The following is an 18,864-nucleotide window of genomic DNA, read 5'->3' as shown; positions in this document are numbered from 1 at the left end:
TTGAGACAGAGCAATCTCACACAGCATTCAAGGGAATACGGGAGACATAGCATGAACTCCCCACTGGAAAGACCCAGAACATCATTCATTTGAAATCTATCAGACCTCCCAGAGCCCAACTGCAATTTAGATTTTATTTTAGTAGAGCCGTTTCAGAAAATTTGGGTATATGAGAATGTTTTGAACTCAACAACACTCATTACTAAGCATAAAAATGTCCAATTTCTTTAGATAGGCTAGGGTGAATACATGTATGCTAAAGCATACACGTGTCCCTTGATGCCCATACTGTAGATTTTCACAGATCTGAAGGTTCATTTATCAATAAGAACATGTTTTAATGTCCACCCAGGCCTTTATCATGACACCCAGAGGCATCCAATGAATAGTTTCAATCTTCTTGTTACTTTCAAAAATTATTCAACCAACTGCCATATATTATGTATCAGTTTTTTGTGAGTAAATTATCCTGTTTGTTTTTTTTTTTCCTTCTGGGGACCACACTGAACAGCATCATAACTCTGAAATGCTTGTGGATGATTGAAGCCCAGAACCACAGGGGTCACTGAAAGCCTTACCTTCCAGATGCCCTGATTTCTCAGGATACTTCTTTTGAAATGTTGTTGCCCCCACGCAGGGAGAAATGGGAGTAGGTGGGTGGGAAGGCAGCATTGAGATAAAAAACAAAAGGCACCCAAGCTAAACATCACCTCCTGACCTGACCTGGAGGCAGCAAACAACAGCTTGGAACTTGGGGAGCACTTCAATATGCACAGCAACAAGCTGCAGAAAGCCAGCTTTACACATCATTAATGCTCTTAGTAGGGGCAGGTGGCCACACGTTAGTTCTATCAGGGAGATGGAAAATAGAAAGTTGCTTTTCATTAAATGTCAGTTCATCCAATGCCTTCTGTAGCATGGAAAATTTTTTTTAAAAAAGTTGTTTTCAATTATATTTCAGTTCTTTCAATACTCTCTTCACTGGCATCATGAATGTTCTAAATTTTTCTTTGCAAAGAGAGGGCAGGTGCAGAATCTATTATACAAATGCTAAACAAGTGGTTATTTTACAGAGTGGTTCTTCAGAATGTTACTATGGCACAGACAGGTGGGCTCCCTTGACCACGTGGCAAAGAGCTCCCTGAACTGCCATGAAATCCACAAGTCAGAATAAGGCAAGCTTCACAGCGAGCTGCAGAACACATTCACCCATCATCCCGTCTGTCCCTCTGTTCTTTACACTTACTTCCCCTGGGAAGAACACAGCAATGGCAGCAAGGCTGAGGGTCGAGACCTCACATCGCATACCTGCATCTCTGCAGATGCAAGCCAGGCTGAATCCCCGGGCGTCCTCAGGCAAGAAGCGTTCCAAGTCCAAACACACACAGCACCATCCAGAATGAGAAGACGGAGATCACCACAATGGTGAGTCCGTGTATGGCCACATTCAATTCTCCATTTTATCAATTCTGTAACGCATGTGGAGGTGGGGAGGCGCTCATATAAAGTGCCTGCTTTCTTGAATTAAATCACCATTAAGATTTATGCTCAGGGTCAAGAAGATGTTCATATTTCTAAAGACTCCTTCCAATGCGGGTGGTACACTTATGAAAAAGCTCGAAAAAAGCAACCAACTTATTAGAAAAATGGAGTGAACACAATTAAAAAAGAAAAACTGCACACCATGGCTCATTAAACACAATCATCAAGAATTGTAGACCAGATTTTCATGGTCACGTTTCAATTTTTGTTGCTTTTGAGAACGTTTTTCTTCGGCAGCAATGGGACACTAGTGGCTTGAAATGCACTTGAGATGTATCCACACTCCATCTCTGAAGGCTTGGAGACATGGGCAGTCATGGAGCACAGGCCTTAAGGAACTGGGGGAATTACAAGAAGCCAAAAATAGAAGCGCTCTTAGTACTCATCATAGTTATTGAGATCTGTAAAGTAGGCGTTAGAATAGGTCTTCCCGGTGAGATGCGGGTTGAAGTATTTGTTTCTTTCCTCTAGGATCAAGTTGTTTTTGTTAAATGCCTATAAAATAGAAGATTTACGAGTACTCAGTAAGCAGTATTTCAGAAAGAGAATATAACAGGAGACAATTATAGTTGACCCTGGAACAACATGGGTGTTAGGGGCACCAACCCTCCTCGAAGCTGAAAATCTGAATATAATTTATAATCAACCCTCCATACTTGTGGTTCTTCCGTATCTGAGGTCTGCCTGGACCCACAGTGCTGCACCCTGGATTCAACCAACCTCCTATAGTGGAATACGGTAATATTGAAAAAAAATCGGTAAATAAGTGGACCCAAGAAGTGCAGTATTGTTCAAAAACCCGCTGTATGTGGAATATGAGATCTCCCCTAAGCCTTCATCATTTTAAAATGTCTTTCTCACTTACACGCTTCCGCACATCATTTTCCTTGTCGAGGACTTGCCTCATAACTAGAATGAGGTTGGTAGGTTTTCAGTCCAGATTATTTTTGAGCTTTACTCAGAAAGTCTACTTTTGAACTTTAGTCTGAAAATTTCCAAGAGTTAGAAAACCTAAATTGAAACCTCCAGGAAACCTAAGACTCTAGTGATTTCAAATTCACGAGCACTTTGAGTATTACCACTTATAACTGAGTAGCTGTATAAGCAGCTTTTGGACTGTCATGGTACACTGATAAAAGATTTTGAAGGAACACATTTACATAAATGCATGAAATTCTTAATTTCTCATTTTCTACACTTGTGGGAAGGTGACTGTGGTGGTGGTGGTCTCTACTGCAGCCATTTCTGACACAAACGCTCTTTCTCACTAAGAGAATAGTTACCCATACTTTGGGGTGTCCCTGGTGGTTCAGATGGTAAAGAAACTGCCTGCAATGTAGGAGACCCAGGTTCGATCCCTGGGACAGGAAGATCCCCTGGAGAAGGGAATGGCAACCCACTCCAGTATTCTTGCCTGGAGAATCCCATGGACAGAGGGGCCTGGTGGGCTGCAGGCCATGGGGTCGCAAAGTCAGACACGACTGAGCAATTTTCACTTCACTTCACATACCTGTTCTTTTAAAGAGCTGAACTATCCCAGGTAGAGGGTAAATTATGAGAGGCTCAAAATAAAGATGTTAGGTAGGTGGCAGAGCCCAAACGTCCAGGATTTATCTGGCCAAGGAGTCAGAAGAAAGTTCTAGAAAGACTCATTAGAGCCTGGACAGCGGTACTTTGCCTTCAGAGCAGCAAGATTTCAGATTAAGTGGCTCCTGGATCTTCAGTGAGAACAGGAGGCCAGCTAAATGATCTTCCAATGCTTGAAGCAACTGATCACAGATGAGCTGATGGGTTGGGATCACATTGAGAAGGGCCCTATTCTTGGGTACTGGAGGTTTCTGCTTGAAGATTCTTGCTCATGGGAACTCATGTTCCTCCTCATTCTCTGGGGCTTGGTTCTGAGAAGGTGTGTGGGGTGTATTATTAATTCTTGGGGCTTCATTTCCTGGCTCTATCATGGATCAGTATAAGGTGCTGATGGCTGCTGGACCCAGCTCTGTCTCTATGCACGGGGTGGGGGTGGGGGGCCCATGGTGGTGAGAGGAACGAGACAGGACCCTACAGATCCTGGGACATAAGAGCTTCCAACTAGCTGAAGCTGTAAGGGCTGAAGAAACTCCATTTCCCACACGGGAAGGAAACTGGATTTTGAATGAAACCATCATAGCAGAGAGAGGGCATCAAAACACTCCCTAAGGAATATTAAGGGGAACATGAACTTAACAGGAATATCAAAATTCAGGTAACTTAATGAAATGATGGCATTTGCAGCAACATGGATGGACCTAGACATGATCATACTAAGTGAAGTAAGCCAGACAAAGACAAATATCGTATGATATCAATTATATGTGGAATCTAAAAAATAATACAAATGAACTTATTTATAAAACAGAAACATAGAAAATAAACTTACAGTAATCAAAGGGGAAAGGTGGGCATGGGATAAATTAGGAGTATGGGATTAATAGATATATACCATTATATACAAACTAAACAACAAGGATTTACTGTGGAACACGGGAAATATATTCAATATCTTGCAAAAGCAAAGTGAAAAGTGAAAGCAAAGTCGCTTAGTCGTGTCCGACTCTTTGCAACCCCATGGACTGTAGCCTATGAGGTTCCTCCATCCATGGAATTTTCCAGGCAAGAGTACTGGGGTGGGTTGCCGTTTCCCTCTCCAGAGGATCTTCCCAACCCAGGGATTGAACCCGGGTCTCCAGCATTGCAAGCAGACAATTTTACCATCTGAGCCACCAGGGAAGCAGCACAGGGGAAACATATTCAATATCTCGTAATAACCTATAATTGGAAAGAATCAGAAACCATATATACACATCACGGAATCACTTTGCTGTACACCTGAAATGAACACAACATTGCTAATCAACTGTCTTTTGATATGTCAAATAAAAATTAATGGAAAAAAGAAGAGGCGTCATTTACCTTGTCCCCCACCCCGTCACCTGCATCACCACCACTGAGGTTTGCCGACAGCCCCCAGGATACACCTGCCTCCTCGGCACATCTGGCTGCCGCAGTGGCTGCCAATCCCTACCTTGATGGCCTCCACCGAGTCATACTTGTCCAGTTTGTTAATGTGGTTGGTTATGCTGGTGTTGAGAGGGGCGGGTGCGACGGGGTGGATGACGGTGGCGTCATGGGCCTGCTGCTGATACCGCTGGCAGTAGGCGTAGACCAGCAGCGTGAGGAGGCAGCCCAGGATGGAGCTGCTGAGCCCCACGGCGATCATGTGGAACAAGCTGAACTCTGGGGAGACAAGATCCACCGTGAGGCCACTGGAAAAGGGACACGCTCCTCCCCAGCGCATGGGCTCAGAGGAAAAGAGAAGGACGCAAGAGGAAAGCACCACATTCCTTCCAAAACTCAGGAAACCTTTGGACCCTCCTTTAAAGTGTCCCAGGGACGTCCCTGGTGGTCCAGCAGTTAAGACTCTGCCTTCTAACGGGGGCGGTGTGGGTTTGAGCCCTGGTCAGGGAGCTAAGATCCTACGTGCCTTGTTGCCAAAAAGACAGAAACAACATATAAGACAGAACCAGTATCACAACAAATTCAATAAAGCCTTTTTTTTTTAATATGGACCATGAAAAAAAAGTCCGTAAAAATATAAAATGTCACTGCCGCCAAAATGCTTCTCTGCAGTGAGCACAGAGAGTTTATGTCAATGCCTTTATGGATTATAACCAGCCTTTTGGACGTCCCCACATACACTAGCAGAGACTTTCTTTTTTCTTTAACGGCTTTCCTTCTGTTTCAAGCGCAGCACGATCTGCGGTCTGGGGTTCCTAGGGAATGTGTTTTCCATGTTCCTGAAGGGCCTGAGGGCCCCTGCACGCAGCCTGTGTCCCGGGAACAAAGCGAGGGTGCATCTCACTGCTTCCCATTCCCGCTCGCCTGCAAGCCTGACTACTTCCCCTCTCCTTCATCACTTCGTGTTATTTAAAAATGTGCTCTGATTGCATCATCATTATGTTTCCACTACATTTCTAGAATATGAATATGCACATGTTGTATAACATTAGAAAGTGCAAAAGGGTAGACAAGAATTAATCTTTTATGATCATTGTTATTTCCAAGAGGAAACGACCATCACCATCTTCTGTACTGTGTTTTGGAGACACGAGGCACACTCACGTGCCATGTGTGCATGTTGTAAATGTCACCCGGGTACCATTTTTTTTCACTCACATTGTATTTTGGAGACCTTATAAGTAAAATGCTTTACTCCAAAGAAACAAAGGATTTGTGTCAAAGAAACATGATCTTTTAATGGTCACGAAATGACCCTCTTTTATACAGTGCTTTTTTCCACTTAATAGCATCTTTCAGTTATTTTGAGTTATAAATACAAAATATTGAAAAAATGAACTGATAGGGCCTTATGTCTCTAATATAGGATTGGTTTGAGTGGTATCAAAGTGGCATAGCAAGGCCTGCTTAATGTCTGAGAAAGAACAACAAAAGAAAAAATAAGATATTCATTGTGCGTTGGTAAAACACCCGACAATCAAAATTTTAAGCCTTTTAGGAAATAAAGATGACATCTGAGCTGTGCCCGTGAAGCTGAAATTACTGAAATTCAGGTAAAGCAAAATATGACCTCACTGCTTTTCTGCTGTCTTGGCAATGTACAGCTAACCAGTTGCCTGAGGGTTACCGGCCTCATGTCTCCATTGCACAGGGCACACCTGAGGATCTGTCTTTTCTCCCAGGTGTCCCCTCCATCCACCACCAGATGCCCAGGGTCACCCTTGCTCTCTCTCACTTGTCCACTCTGCACTCAAATGGGACCACTGAAGATGCCTGCTGGGGACCACTGTGGATGCCGGACGAGAAGACTGGGTCACATGGGGAGGTCCCCAGGGAGAGGAGACCTGTGAGTCTGTTTCCGGTACCCAGTAGGTCCTGGCATATTTGTTCCTTAATCACCTGGGCTCCTTCCCAAGGACTCTGAGAGCTGCCTTTGCCTCACCTGGAATCCAGAGCACAGGTGGAACATCCTTCACCAATCTCTAAACCCTCTAAGCTTCTCCCTTTAAGCTGTGCCCCTTTGCCACTCCTGGACACCATGTTCTGGGGCTCTGGGGCCCTGGGAGTTGGATTTGTACCCTGAGGTGGATGAAGATGGTGTAGAAGGGCAGTCTTTTCCTCTGTCCTCTATGAGCCATAACCAATGTACTCCCACTCACACTGAAACTCTAAACTGATGATTCCTAACACAGGCCTCCAGCATCTTCAGCACCTGAGGCTGGATAATCCAGGAGGATGTTACTAGAACATTCCACAGTACCACCCATTCCCTGACATCTACCTCAACTTTTCACTGCTTGATTATTTGGTCACTGGTTTAACCCAGTGAAAGGAATCAATAAACCGGTGGCTTTTCCTGATTTTGTCTAAAGCCTCTAGGCCTGAACCTGGGACAGCTGGATAAAGCAGGCAAGGGCCATTCTACCAGCGACCACTGGACGCTCTACTCTAACCCTAAAGCCGCCCTCACAGTAAGGCCAGCGTGGACTCCACACCCGTCATTTCTCAATGCTTTGGCCATTTGGACCCCCAGGCTCAAGGCCATGTGGGGATAAAAGTACTTCTGCTGCCTATATGTTCCTCTAATTGTTTTATAAGTGTGCAGTCTTACACTTGGGTCTTCAATCCATTTTGAGTTCGTTTTTGTGTAGGTGTTAGGGAGTGTTCTGATTTCATTCTTGTACGCGTGGCTGTCCAGTTTTCCCAGCATCACTCACTGAAGAGACTGTCTTTTCTCCATTGTATATCCTTGTCTCCTCTGTCACAGATTAGGTTACTGTAGGAGCATGTGTTCCTCTCTGGGTTTTCCATCCTAATCCATTGATCTATAGTTTTGTTTTTGTGCCAGTACCATACTGTACTGATTACTGTAGCTTTGTAATATAGCCTGAAGTCAGGGCGCCCGATTCCTCCAGCTCTGTTTTTCTTTCTCAAACTTGCTTTGGCTATTTGGGGTCTTTTGTGTTTCCATACAAATTGTAAAAGAATTTGGTTATAATTCTGTGAAAAATGCCATTAGTAATTTGATAGGGATTTCACTGAATCTGTAGTTTCTTTTAGGTAACAATAGTCATTTTCACAATACTGATTCTTCCAATTTAAGAACATGGTACATCTCTCCATCTGTTTGTGTCGTCTTTTTGTCTTTCACCCTTGTCTTACAGTTTTCTGAGTATAGATCTTTTCCCTTCTTATGTACATTTATTCCTAGGTATTTTATTCTTTATATCCAGCAAAACTGACTTTCAAGTATAAGGGGAATAAGCTGTTGTCTCATTGTCTCAACTCAAGAGAACATTGTTCACAAGAGCCCTTCCTGTGGGAGTAATCAGAGAACAAGACCAAAACAACAGGCAAGACATAGACAAGGGGTTGGAGGTGAACCTTAAATATGCAGCTACTTGCAAACAAAGGCCAATGAGGGTGAAACAGGAGCATGCAAGGTACAGCTGCTCTGGGTTCTGACGGTGCAGACAGAGCACAGCTGCAGATACTGCACTTTTCATACATGGAAGATTGGTGGGGACTCTGTCTAGCAAGTCCATTGGCACCATTTTTCCAGCAGCATTTGCTCACTACGTGTCTCTGTGTCACATTTTAGCAATTCTTGCAATAGTTCAAACTTTTTTTTATTACTGTTATAATCTGTTACAGTAATCTGTGATCAATGATCTTTGATGTTACTATTGCAAAGAATTATGACTTGCCAAAGGCTCAGATGATGGTTAGCTTTTTCTTTTTTTGGCAATAAAGTACTTTTAAATTTATAAAAGTACTTCTGCTGTAGTAGTAACATATTATATTATAACACAGGGAAGATGTATGACTCTCTCCATATGCAGATACTTTGTCATTAGTCAAGTGAATCATTCCTGCAGGTGCCTGGGGAAGGCTGGGCCAGCTGACATCTCTAGGATGATTGTATAGTCTTTGTGTCTCATGCAACTAAAAATAGCTCTCAAAGTCGGAACCTTTCAAGGGGCCTACTTTTTTTTCTGTGTAAGTGAAAAATCACTCCTATTCAATCTCTTGCATCTGCTTAGTGTGGCATTTCACTTTGAATATGCTTTTTGCTGTTGTTTTTGTTCAGTAAATAGAGTCTTTGGTCTTTCAGTCTCTAGAATAGAGACCAACTACCCAGAGGGTTCAACTGGCTGATTTTCTCTGTAAAGTTTGATTTTTCAATAAGCTGAAAAAAGTTATCTGTGAAGTCCACTCAGCATCCTCAAACCTCCTTCCTAGGTAATCCTTTTTACTTCTCACCCCTACAATTAGCTCCATCTGACCTCTTAACCCCAGGGGTTCCTTGAGGTGGGGGGGGCTCAGACCATAAAGAATTAGCCTGCAATGCAGGAGACTTGGATTCAATCCCTGGGTCAGGAAGATCCCTTGGAGAAGGGAATGGTAACCTCCCCCAGTATTCTTGCCTGGGAAATCCCATGGACAGAGGGGCCTGGAGGGCTATAGTCCATGGAGTCACAAAGAGTCAGACACAACTCAGTGACTGAGCGCGGCTGCACACATGACCACTCACCCACCTGCTCTGCCGTGTCAGTGTCAGCAGCCTAAGACCAGAACAGTGAGTTTTGAAGACTGTGATTCTATGACTGAATCAACAGCACCTTGAGGCTTGATCTGGGGCAGCACACTGCACAACTGGCTCAAACACACAAACACTGACTCTTAGGATGGAAGTGGGCCTTCTGTGCCTCACAGCTCAGTTGGTAAAGAATCTGCCTGCAATGCAGGAGACCCAGGTTCAATTCCTGCATCAGGAAGATCCCCTGGAGAAGGAAACGGCGGCCCAGTCCAGTATTCTTGCCTGGAGTATTCCATGGACAGAGGAGCCTGGCGGGCTACAGTCCATGGGGTCACAAGAGTCGGACATGACTTAGCGACTAAAGAGAGAAAGAGAGAGAAAAGGACCATCTGTGTCATGTCCTCCTGGATGTTCAAGGTCTTGGCAGGACTCCCATATCTTACCCTGAGAAGGCTGGCTGAGGAAAGTGCTTTGTGAATTTGTGTTACACCTGGAGGGTCAGTCATGCTGCAGAAGCATCAGCCGGCTGCCCCCAGGTTCTGCCTTGAAATCCCTTAGGATGGGGACACTCTGTATAAACTCTGCCGCTCTGTGAACCCTGGGTGTTGTCTAAGAGTGTTGCCTGGACAGGGCTGCCATAGCTGCAGACCCCAGACACCCTCCGCTGGGACACTCAGCACCAGGACTCTTTTCTTGTGGTGATTATTGTTTAGTCACTAAGTCGTGTCCAACTCTTTGTGACCCCATAGACTGTAGCCCACCAGGCTCCCCTGCCCATGAGATTTCTCAGGCAAGAATACTGGAGTGGGTTGCCATTTCCTTCTCTAGGGGATCTTTCTGACCCAGGGACTGAATTTACATCTCCTGCATTGGCAGGCAGATTCTTTACCACTGAGCCATCTCGGAAGCCCATGGTTCTCCAGGCTTAACACTCACACTGGGGTCCCACTGTCTGGATCCAGACTCAACTCCACTTCGACTTCCCCTGAACCTCTTCTCTCTGTTTATAAAATGCAGATTAAAGCTGCGGTGCTATCCCTTCTCTACAATTCCCAAACCCACAATCTCTGAACACTGATGTTTCACCACTCATCAGGCAGCAAAGCCTGACCTGACCCGACCGTTTGTTGCAGAAGTGACCAGAAATGCCAGGAGGAGCATTCATTAGCTGCTTCTCTTCACCCACATTCCACGGCAGGGTCTTTAAAGAGATTGGTTACTATGGAGTGTGGTCCCCAGATCCTCAGGGCTGTCATACAGTATATGCCCAGTATCACCCGTCTACACTCTGAAAAATACTGACTTCCGAATCCTTCTCTGCTGCCAAGGGTTTTACAAAAAGCACTGTGGGCTGTGGTACCCCCAGGAACAAATTTTGTGGGGATGAAACAGGATACCTCCTGTCATCTGATGCAGCAATGAGCACATAGTGACTGATCTAAAAATACTACACCGCCCATTATTTTCCTGTGAACCAACCCACATTCATCTTGCAGCTGGATCCCAAGGTGTGTGCATGCTCAGTCGCTTCAGTCATGTTTGACTCTTTGTAACTCTACGGACCACGGCCCGCCAGGCTCCTCTGTCCATGGGATTCTCCAGGCAAGAATACTGGAGTGGGTTGCCATGCCCTCCTCCAAGGGATCTTCCTGACCCAGGGATCGAAGCCCTGTGATCTCCTGTGTCTCCTGCATTACAAGAGGATTCTTTACCGCTGAGCCACCGGGAAGGCCTGGATTCCAAGGTAGTGGTCACTAGTCTGTGAACTCAGTGAACTGACCCACGACAGACACCAGACATCCCCCTTCTCAGGCACAGGGCTCTCCTGGGATATGTCATTTCTTTCCAGATGAGTTGGAGCTATTAGAGTCCCCACTGTACGCACCCCTCACAAAACTGGAACAGAGTGGGTGTTCAGTAAACACGACTGAACAAGTGGATTAACAGATGGCCGAGTAAACAGAGTGTAACAGATAGTGAACTCTTTACCAGAGTAGTTAATAACTGCAAGTACATCCCCGGAACACACCTCTGAAAATCCAGCTTCTTTCTGAGTGTGAGAGACCAAAGACCTTTTACCTGAGCTGTCTGGGACTCCCAGCTGGAATAGGTTATGCTAGGAATGGTCAACACCTACACACAGGAAGACACTGGTTTTGTGTTTGGATACTGGCGCCACACAATAGCTGGACGGCGGCTGGACTCTGATCAATGGACCGCCAGCCCCTCCCATCCAGACAGGACAGACCTAGACGGGAAAGTCCAAAAGCATCATGGATTTGACCCAGGGAATGTGATTTCTGTCATTTGGGGCTGCTGGAAGTTTGAAAAATATCTCTAGAGATACAAGTCTAACCTTTTGCCCATAATAAAACTGTACCATTTTATTGCTTCAGCCCTTTGGAGATTTGAAGCTGGCTGCCATGGATTTACACTATAAATATAAACATAATGGTTGAATTCTGTTTTACTCATGGGAAATCTAACTGTAGCTAATACCAAGATCACTGGATCATAAAGCTTACATCCACCAGAAACACCTAAGGGGCTTATTAAACCACAGAGCCGGACCCCTCTCGGTGAGGTTCTGATTCTGTAGACTGAGGGCAGGCCTGAGAACCTGCACTTCTATCAAGTTACCACGTGATACGGATGCTGCTGATCTAAGGACCCAATGTAAGAATCACTGATGCAGATGTCAAATATGGACTCCTTTGTGTTTTTCCTGCCAAAATAAAATGTGTTTAGATTGAGGAGTTCCTCTAATCTTGTTCTTGACCAATAGCAGAGACATCACATGAAACATGAGATTAGAAACGACTGGAAAATATCAGAAATGCACTAGGAATTAATTAAAAAGCAGAACGCACCTCCACACCTTTTCTCTTCTATGCTGCTGGATCTGGCCACAGACACTTCTGGAAAAAAAAGATTCAATCACAATGTATGAAGGGAAGGAAGATCACATTAGTGATTCATTTACAAAGTGTCCAATGATTTTCAGTTTTATGTGAGTCAATGTTTCTAAAAGCCTAATCAATTGTTTTTAAAAACACATTTATTTGTTTGTTTTAGCCAATCTGAGATGCATCTTGTCAAGGTCATCTTGATTGGAAAGAGGTGAGATTCATTACAGCAGTGAGAAAATACTATGGTCTCCCAGTCTGAAACCAGGGCACTTGTTTCAAAACAAGGGTGGAGTTTGTGCAGATTTTCTGTTACAATGTATTCTTCTTGCTGTGGAACCCACAGTGTTTGCCTGAGGGGTTTCTGTCTCAGATGTTTTGTCTCATCAAAACCAGCGTTGTCACATTCCTTGGGGAGGGAGACCATTCCACTAGAGCTCAAAGGAAATTGCCTCAACAAATAATTTTCCTACTCAGAGCTCATCCATGCTGTTTTCCATGCTTATGTGAAATCCACAGGTAGGGTGTCAATAAAAGGAGAGATCCACCTAAATGTTTAACTCCCAAGGATACACACCATTTCAGGAGTCCAGAAATGCTCTTGATTTTTCATTCAATAGCAAGAATTAAAAATATGTCTATGGTTGAAAGGGAAACAATAATAAACACTCCTGCAGTTCTAGACAATACAGGATTGAGGTGCCTTAGGAGGCCTAAGCTAACTTTCTCTAAAATATGACTATCTTTTCCTTTAGCGGAGGAGAACAAGGTATTCTCTATTGCAACCTTTTTAGAGGTTAATCTCTGCTTTTGGTCCATGTCAGGGTCCTACGGCACATGGTAGGAATATGTGAAATATTTTGTAAGTATCTAGCCCATGCCTTTTGGTTGGATGTTTAGATGGTATCACTGACTCAATGGACGTAAACTTGGGTGGACTCTGGGAGATGGTGGAGGACAGGGGGGCCCGGTGTACTGCGGTCCATGGAGTCACAAAGAATCGGACACAATTTAGTGACTGAAAAACAACTGCCGGTGCCTGTGTGAGCATGTGATGGGTGATAAGCTGTCACTATTAACCAAACATTGGCTTCACATGGAAAGGACCGTAGCCGAAGGGCCAGCCAACCTCGTCTCTAAGACGAGAACAAGGATGGGTTTCCATTTTCCCAAATATACTAAGGTTACATGAAAAGAACAGTCCTCTTTTCTCTGGGCAAACACATAGGCACAGCATTGCCAAAGCATTTAATCTAATGTTAAAAGAAAATCTATTTTCATTTTTTGAACAGACTATCTGACTGTGTTATAATCAATAAATTGTAGAAGATATTGTGCTTAAAAAAATCTTAAAACTCATGGCCTAAATTCAAGTCTCCAACCACATTACCTACAAATCCATGCATATGAGTATGCCTGCTAAGTCGCTTCGGTTTTGTCTCTTTGCAACCCTAGGGGCTGTAGCCCACCATGCTCCTCTGTCCATGGGATTTTCCAGGCAAGAATAATGGAGTGGGTTGCCATGCCCTCCTCCAGGGGATCTTCTTGACCCAGGGATGGAACCTGCATCTCTTATATCTCTTGCATTGGCAGGTGGGTTCTTTACCACTAGCACTGAAGAGGCAATTCATAGGACCTGGACTCCATCTTAGGCCTGTTTATGCTGATCATGCTTGGCCACCTCTCTAATGGACTCTAAACTCTGTGCTTAGTGCCTATGGAAACGACAATAAAAGGATAAGACCCCCGCCAGATAGGGGAACCTTGAAGATCATATCCAGGTTACTCACTGCCTAAGAGAAAACATACACTAATCACCCCTGTCTCCGGACAGGCCATAAATTTTTCTGTACCTATTGGAGTGTAACCTCGGGCTTATTGATTATTGGCCAGTTGTTTAACTGTTTGAACACATAACACATGAATGATGGGATTATTGTGATTGTATTTACCCTTCCTTTGTTTATGTGAGTCTCAAGGAATTTGGGGTGGTGAGTTCGGACATGTACACATGGAGTATAAAAGATTTTCACAAATGCTGGTTGGGGTCCTTGGCTAAGAGAAGACTCTGCCTTGGGCCTGCCGGTGTAATTAACTGCACTCCACTACCTGCATTGTCCTTCTGAGTGAGTTTGTTTCCCAAAACGTGTGGCTACAACAGCACCACCTGGGAACTCCCACAAATTCATAAGCACCTTGAGATCGTAAGAACTGATTGAATCATCTCTGTGTTACCAAACAGAACATCAAAGAGCAGTTAAAAGTCGCACCCATGAATCATTTCCTCTTGAAACATGAGAAGTGATTTTGTTCACACTAATGAGCATCTCTGCCCCCTTACCTGGAATGAAGTTGGAATCAAAAACGCAGGGCCGGCTCTCCGTGGTGTTTCCTGAACACTGGCTGCCCACGGGGAACAGAAGGACGCACTGGCGGACACGGACCTGGACTCCAGACACGTCACACTCAGACCAGTCTGACCACTCCGACCAGCTCTCTGCAGGGGCCAGAGGAGACGAGATGTGGCAACGCGACCAGTAAAATCTACCAACCTGGAAGCTTGGCAGCTTACCGACACTGAATTTTCATATGATATTTACAGTTTATAAACAAGATAGACTCATATCTCATGACCAAGTCCTATAAATAAAACACACAGGAGCATGAATAAAAGAACTCGTATACCTTTGATTAGGAATACTGTGCTTAAAATACACTTTCTAAAACACACATTATTTTAACGCTCTCAAGTAATGGTATTAGACACCTTTACTACAGGATCATTCATGCTCACATACTTCCCCGGAAAATGTCTACAGGTCTCAGCACCCAGGCAAGAGAAATGACAATGAGAAAGCCTTGGCTTGGTTATTCTTTAGGCAAATTTAGGCCAGCGAGAAAGCCTTGGCTACATGTATTAATACTTTCTCTCCTGTTATGAAAACAGCCATGCAGAGTCAGTATACCACAGGCAGGCTGTACGTGAGGTAGAATTCATTCTACCGTGTTTACTGTCCCTGAAGCACCAAAGATCCACAAACGAACCTGGGTCAAGGTCAAAAGATGAGCCAGCTAAGGTCACTTTACCCCAAAGGAGAAGATTAACTAGGATTTGTTAAATTCACCCGGGTACACGGATGTGTGAAAAGAGAGGATTAATACACATTTTAAGTGAGGGGTTTAAAAAAATGAACTCTCAATAATATTTCTGAAATATTAATATAAAAATATTGTTAGTACACACTTTGTTTTTTTCTTCCTTTTTTTCTACACACTTTGCTTTTTTCTTCCTTTTTAAATGTAAGCATCCTCTTTGCAGTTCAGAGAAAATCTGGAAACCAAACTTGTGTTTTGATCTATTGTAAAGGGTACAGTATTTCCTGAGAAATGTGTAAGGTAACAGTTTTTGGACTGACTGAGAATACGGTTTCTAAACACTTCGCGATATACAATAAATCTGGAAGGAAAATCTTCAGGAGCTAGTTAAAAAAATACACATACACACACACACACACACACATACATTAGTGTGTTTCAAAGTTTAAGTCAGATTCAGAAGAGAGTGTCTCATTTTCACTCCAAGTGGCCCCTATATGTCAGAAAACTGAACTATTCTTGGATGGGGAAGGCTGCTACAGGGTACCCACTGGGCACAGGGGCCACCCAGCCTTGGAGCCCGGATCCCCATCCCACGGTCCTGGGGGTATTTCCGTGAAGCCAGTCCATAAAGGCTCTCTGATTCCCACCCTGATTCTCAGCAACAAAATGCCAGTTCCCATTCCCTGCCTGCCTGCTCACTCACTCAGTCATGCAGGACTCTTTGTGATGTTATGGACTGTAGCCTGCCAGGCTCCTATGTCCATGGGATTTCCCAGGCAAGAATATTACAGTGGGTTGACATTTCCTTCTCCAGGGGATCTTCCTGACCCAGGGATTGAACCCACATCTCCTGCACTGGCAGGTGGATTCTTTACCACTGCCAGAGGGGAAGCCCCTCAGTACTCATTACCAACTTAAATATTATAAGAATGCTTGGTTATCAGCAGTTTCTGTTGCTAGTTCTGCAACTGTGGAATGGTGAGAATGATTCCATTGTATTAATAGAACAACATCTTATAAAGTCACTGCACCGGCAACATTGTGGCACTGCCGAGTTCCTCTCTTTTAGTCTTACTGAGATATGCTTTTGTCAGTTTCACCATTTCTCCGGCAAAGCGAAAAGTGAAAGTGAAGTTGCTCAGTCGTATCCGACTCTTTACTCACCCATGGACTATACAGTCCCTGGAATTCTCCAGGCCAGAATACTGGAGTGGTAGCCTTTCCCTTCTCCAGGGGATCTTCCCAACCCAGGGATTAAACCCAGGTCTCCCGCATTGCAGGCAGATTCTTTACCAGCTGAGCCACAACGGAAGCCCAAGGATACTGGAGTGGGTAGGCTATCCCTTCTCCAGAGGCTCTTCCTGACCCAGGAATCAAACCGGGATCTCCTGCATTGCAGGCCTGTTCTTTACCACGGGGAAGGCCGAAACCGCCCCGTCCTCTGCGCTGGGCCAGGAGGGGCCGCTTACCACCCCGTCCCCCGCGCTGGGCCGGGAGGGGCCGCTTACCAGGGCAGGGCTGCGTGCTGCAGAGCGCCTCCTCCGTGTGCAGGCCCAGGCAGATGTCACCTCCGTAGGCGGGAGCTGGGTTTGTGCAGGAGCGGGTCCTCATGTAATGTCCACCTCCACACGTCGCCGAGCACTTGGACCAGGAGGACCAGCAAGACCACATACCATCCACTGGGAAGGGGCACAAAATCACAGTGCTTCTGAAACCCACATCTGACCGAGCTGGTGGGGCTACCCAGGGTCTGCACCGCAGGAACGCGTCGGGCACACCACGGACCATCACAGCAGGGCATATGGGGTCTTCCACATTCCTCCCCATGCTTCCTCAATTCCTCTCAATTTTTCCAGGAAATATTTCTAAGCATGTAAACATGCAAGCACAAGGATGACGGAGGAATGCATGTATGTCTGTAGAGCAAAATCCAGCCTCTGGGGCTGACCGTGAACCTGGTTCTGTAGCTGTTCAGGTGAAGCTCCAGCTACTGCTCACTGCTGCCAACCACACAGGACAGGACCAAAGTCTTAGGCTCCCTTTGTGTTCCTTGAAGTTTACTGAACAAAGTGTGGACTTCAGGATTTCACAGACAGAGAAGCAATGACTGTTCTTAGCACATCACAGGTGCCTAATAGGTATTATATACAAAACCCTGTTGTTATTTAGTTGCTAACTCATGTCTGACCCATAGATTGTAGCCTGCCAGGCTCCTCTGTCCATGGGATTTCCCAGGCAAGGATACTGGAGTGGGTTGCCATTTCTTTCTCCGGAGGATCTTCTCAACCCAGGGATCAAAGCCACATCTCCTGCACTGACAGGTGGATTACCCCTGAGCCACCAGGGAAGCCCACAATGAGAAAACTCATTTTAAAATAAAATACAGTGCCCCTTTGTGGACCCAAGAGGACAAAGGAGGAGTAAATTCATTGAGGGAAGAGTCCTAGATGAGGCAAAAAAAGCCCATAACTGGCTGAGCAGCTCAACATGCAAAGCTCCGAGCTGTTCCAATCCCTCCGTTGTGTTAGGAATTTTCTAGGAGGTGGGGGAGAAAACTAGCATTTGCCCCACTCAGCCCCTGAACTCCCAAGTGGAAAGTGAAGAGGGCCACTCTGAATGTTTTCACAGCCCTCCAGGGAATCTCGGCTTTCAAAAGAGCTATTGCAATACAATAAGGTTATATATACACGGTGCTGGCTTGACCAGCAGATCCACAAAAATAAAAGCAGCCACTAGGTCACGCTGATGGGATGTGTCTGAGAGGACCCCAGCCTAGCACCCGAGCCAGGGCAGCACCCAAGAATCTGAAGGAGTCTGAACATTTTTGCCAACGGCAGTGAGGGCTCGTGTCTGGAGTCTGGGGAGGTGGTGTGGGCGAGGGGTCCTGACTTTCTCATGCTGCCTCCCGGCCCCTCTTTACAGCACAGATGCTAATGTAATCATGTGGCCCCACGGGTTCCCTCTTGGCCCCCCAGGGAGGAGCCCTTCCACTCTCCACTCTGGGGCTGTGGGAAAGACATGACCTTTCCCAGCCCCTCAGCATGGCTCAGCCAAGAAAGCTGGGTAGTTTGGAGGGAAGAGTCTCCCGAGGCTGGGGAAATTTAGGCAGAGATAGTCTAGGAAGCGCAGAGTAGTGGGAGGAGCAGGAACATGACTGGGAGTCCCTGCTACAAAGCGGAGGACTGTATATTAAGTTTAATGTACATGTTTATTCATCCACCCAACTATCCACCCACCATCCTCTCATCATCTATCCATCATCCGCCCACAATTCGCTCATCATCCATCCATCTGTCCATCTAACAGATGCTCTCTAAGTACTGCTGCAAGCCAGTTCCTTGCTTAAGGGATTCAGAAAATTGTTTTTTTAACCAACTGAAAAAGATGCTATAGATGCAGGCTTCTGTGCCTTTAAAAACTGTGTGCACCATACTTAGGGTGACCCCTCATTCCCCACCCCTGCTTGTCTATATGGCCAACTCGCATCTGGCCCTGAGGACTCAGCCCAGGGCAGCCTGCTCAGTACAGCTGCCCTGATTCCAGCTCAGTGGGTCCCCGGCTGATGTAGCCACTGCATCGTGTCATCAGCCGAACAGCTGGTGACCCTACTAGGTTGCCTAGTAGGTTGACCCTACTAGGTTGCCTCCTCTCTAAATTCTTACCTTCCTTTCCAACTTGGACCAGGTCACTGAGTCTTTCTCTGTGCTACGCTGTGCTATGCTT

At 45.4% G+C, this 18,864-nt stretch overlaps 1 protein-coding gene across 5 annotated transcripts in view; it reads right to left on the bottom strand.

Annotated features, from left to right (window-relative positions):
• Positions 1-472: 472 nt before the first annotated feature.
• SEMA5A (semaphorin 5A) overlaps positions 473-18,864 on the bottom strand; it is a 521,440-nt gene continuing 503,048 nt past the window's right edge. For 2 of the 5 annotated variants that reach the window (XM_081521332.1, XM_081521333.1), the window contains exons 19-23: positions 16,650-16,820; positions 14,384-14,539; positions 12,007-12,054; positions 4,492-4,815; positions 473-2,037 (exon numbers count right to left, since the gene is read on the bottom strand). In XM_081521332.1, coding sequence (XP_081377458.1) covers positions 4,517-4,815; positions 12,007-12,054; positions 14,384-14,539; positions 16,650-16,820 — 674 coding nt within the window. In that variant the 3' untranslated portion in view covers positions 473-2,037; positions 4,492-4,516. The remainder of the gene's footprint in view (positions 2,038-4,491; positions 4,816-12,006; positions 12,055-14,383; positions 14,540-16,649; positions 16,821-18,864) is intronic. The other 3 variants (XM_081521329.1, XM_081521330.1, XM_081521334.1) reach the window with 2 other exon arrangements.

Source organism: Giraffa tippelskirchi, chromosome 8 (genome assembly GCF_054371585.1).
Source record: "Giraffa tippelskirchi isolate mGirTip1 chromosome 8, T2T-mGirTip1v1.2.pri, whole genome shotgun sequence".
Lineage (NCBI taxonomy): Eukaryota > Metazoa > Chordata > Mammalia > Artiodactyla > Giraffidae > Giraffa > Giraffa tippelskirchi.
Note: the sequence above shows the minus strand (reverse complement) of the source record. Positions and strands in the feature narration are given on the sequence as shown.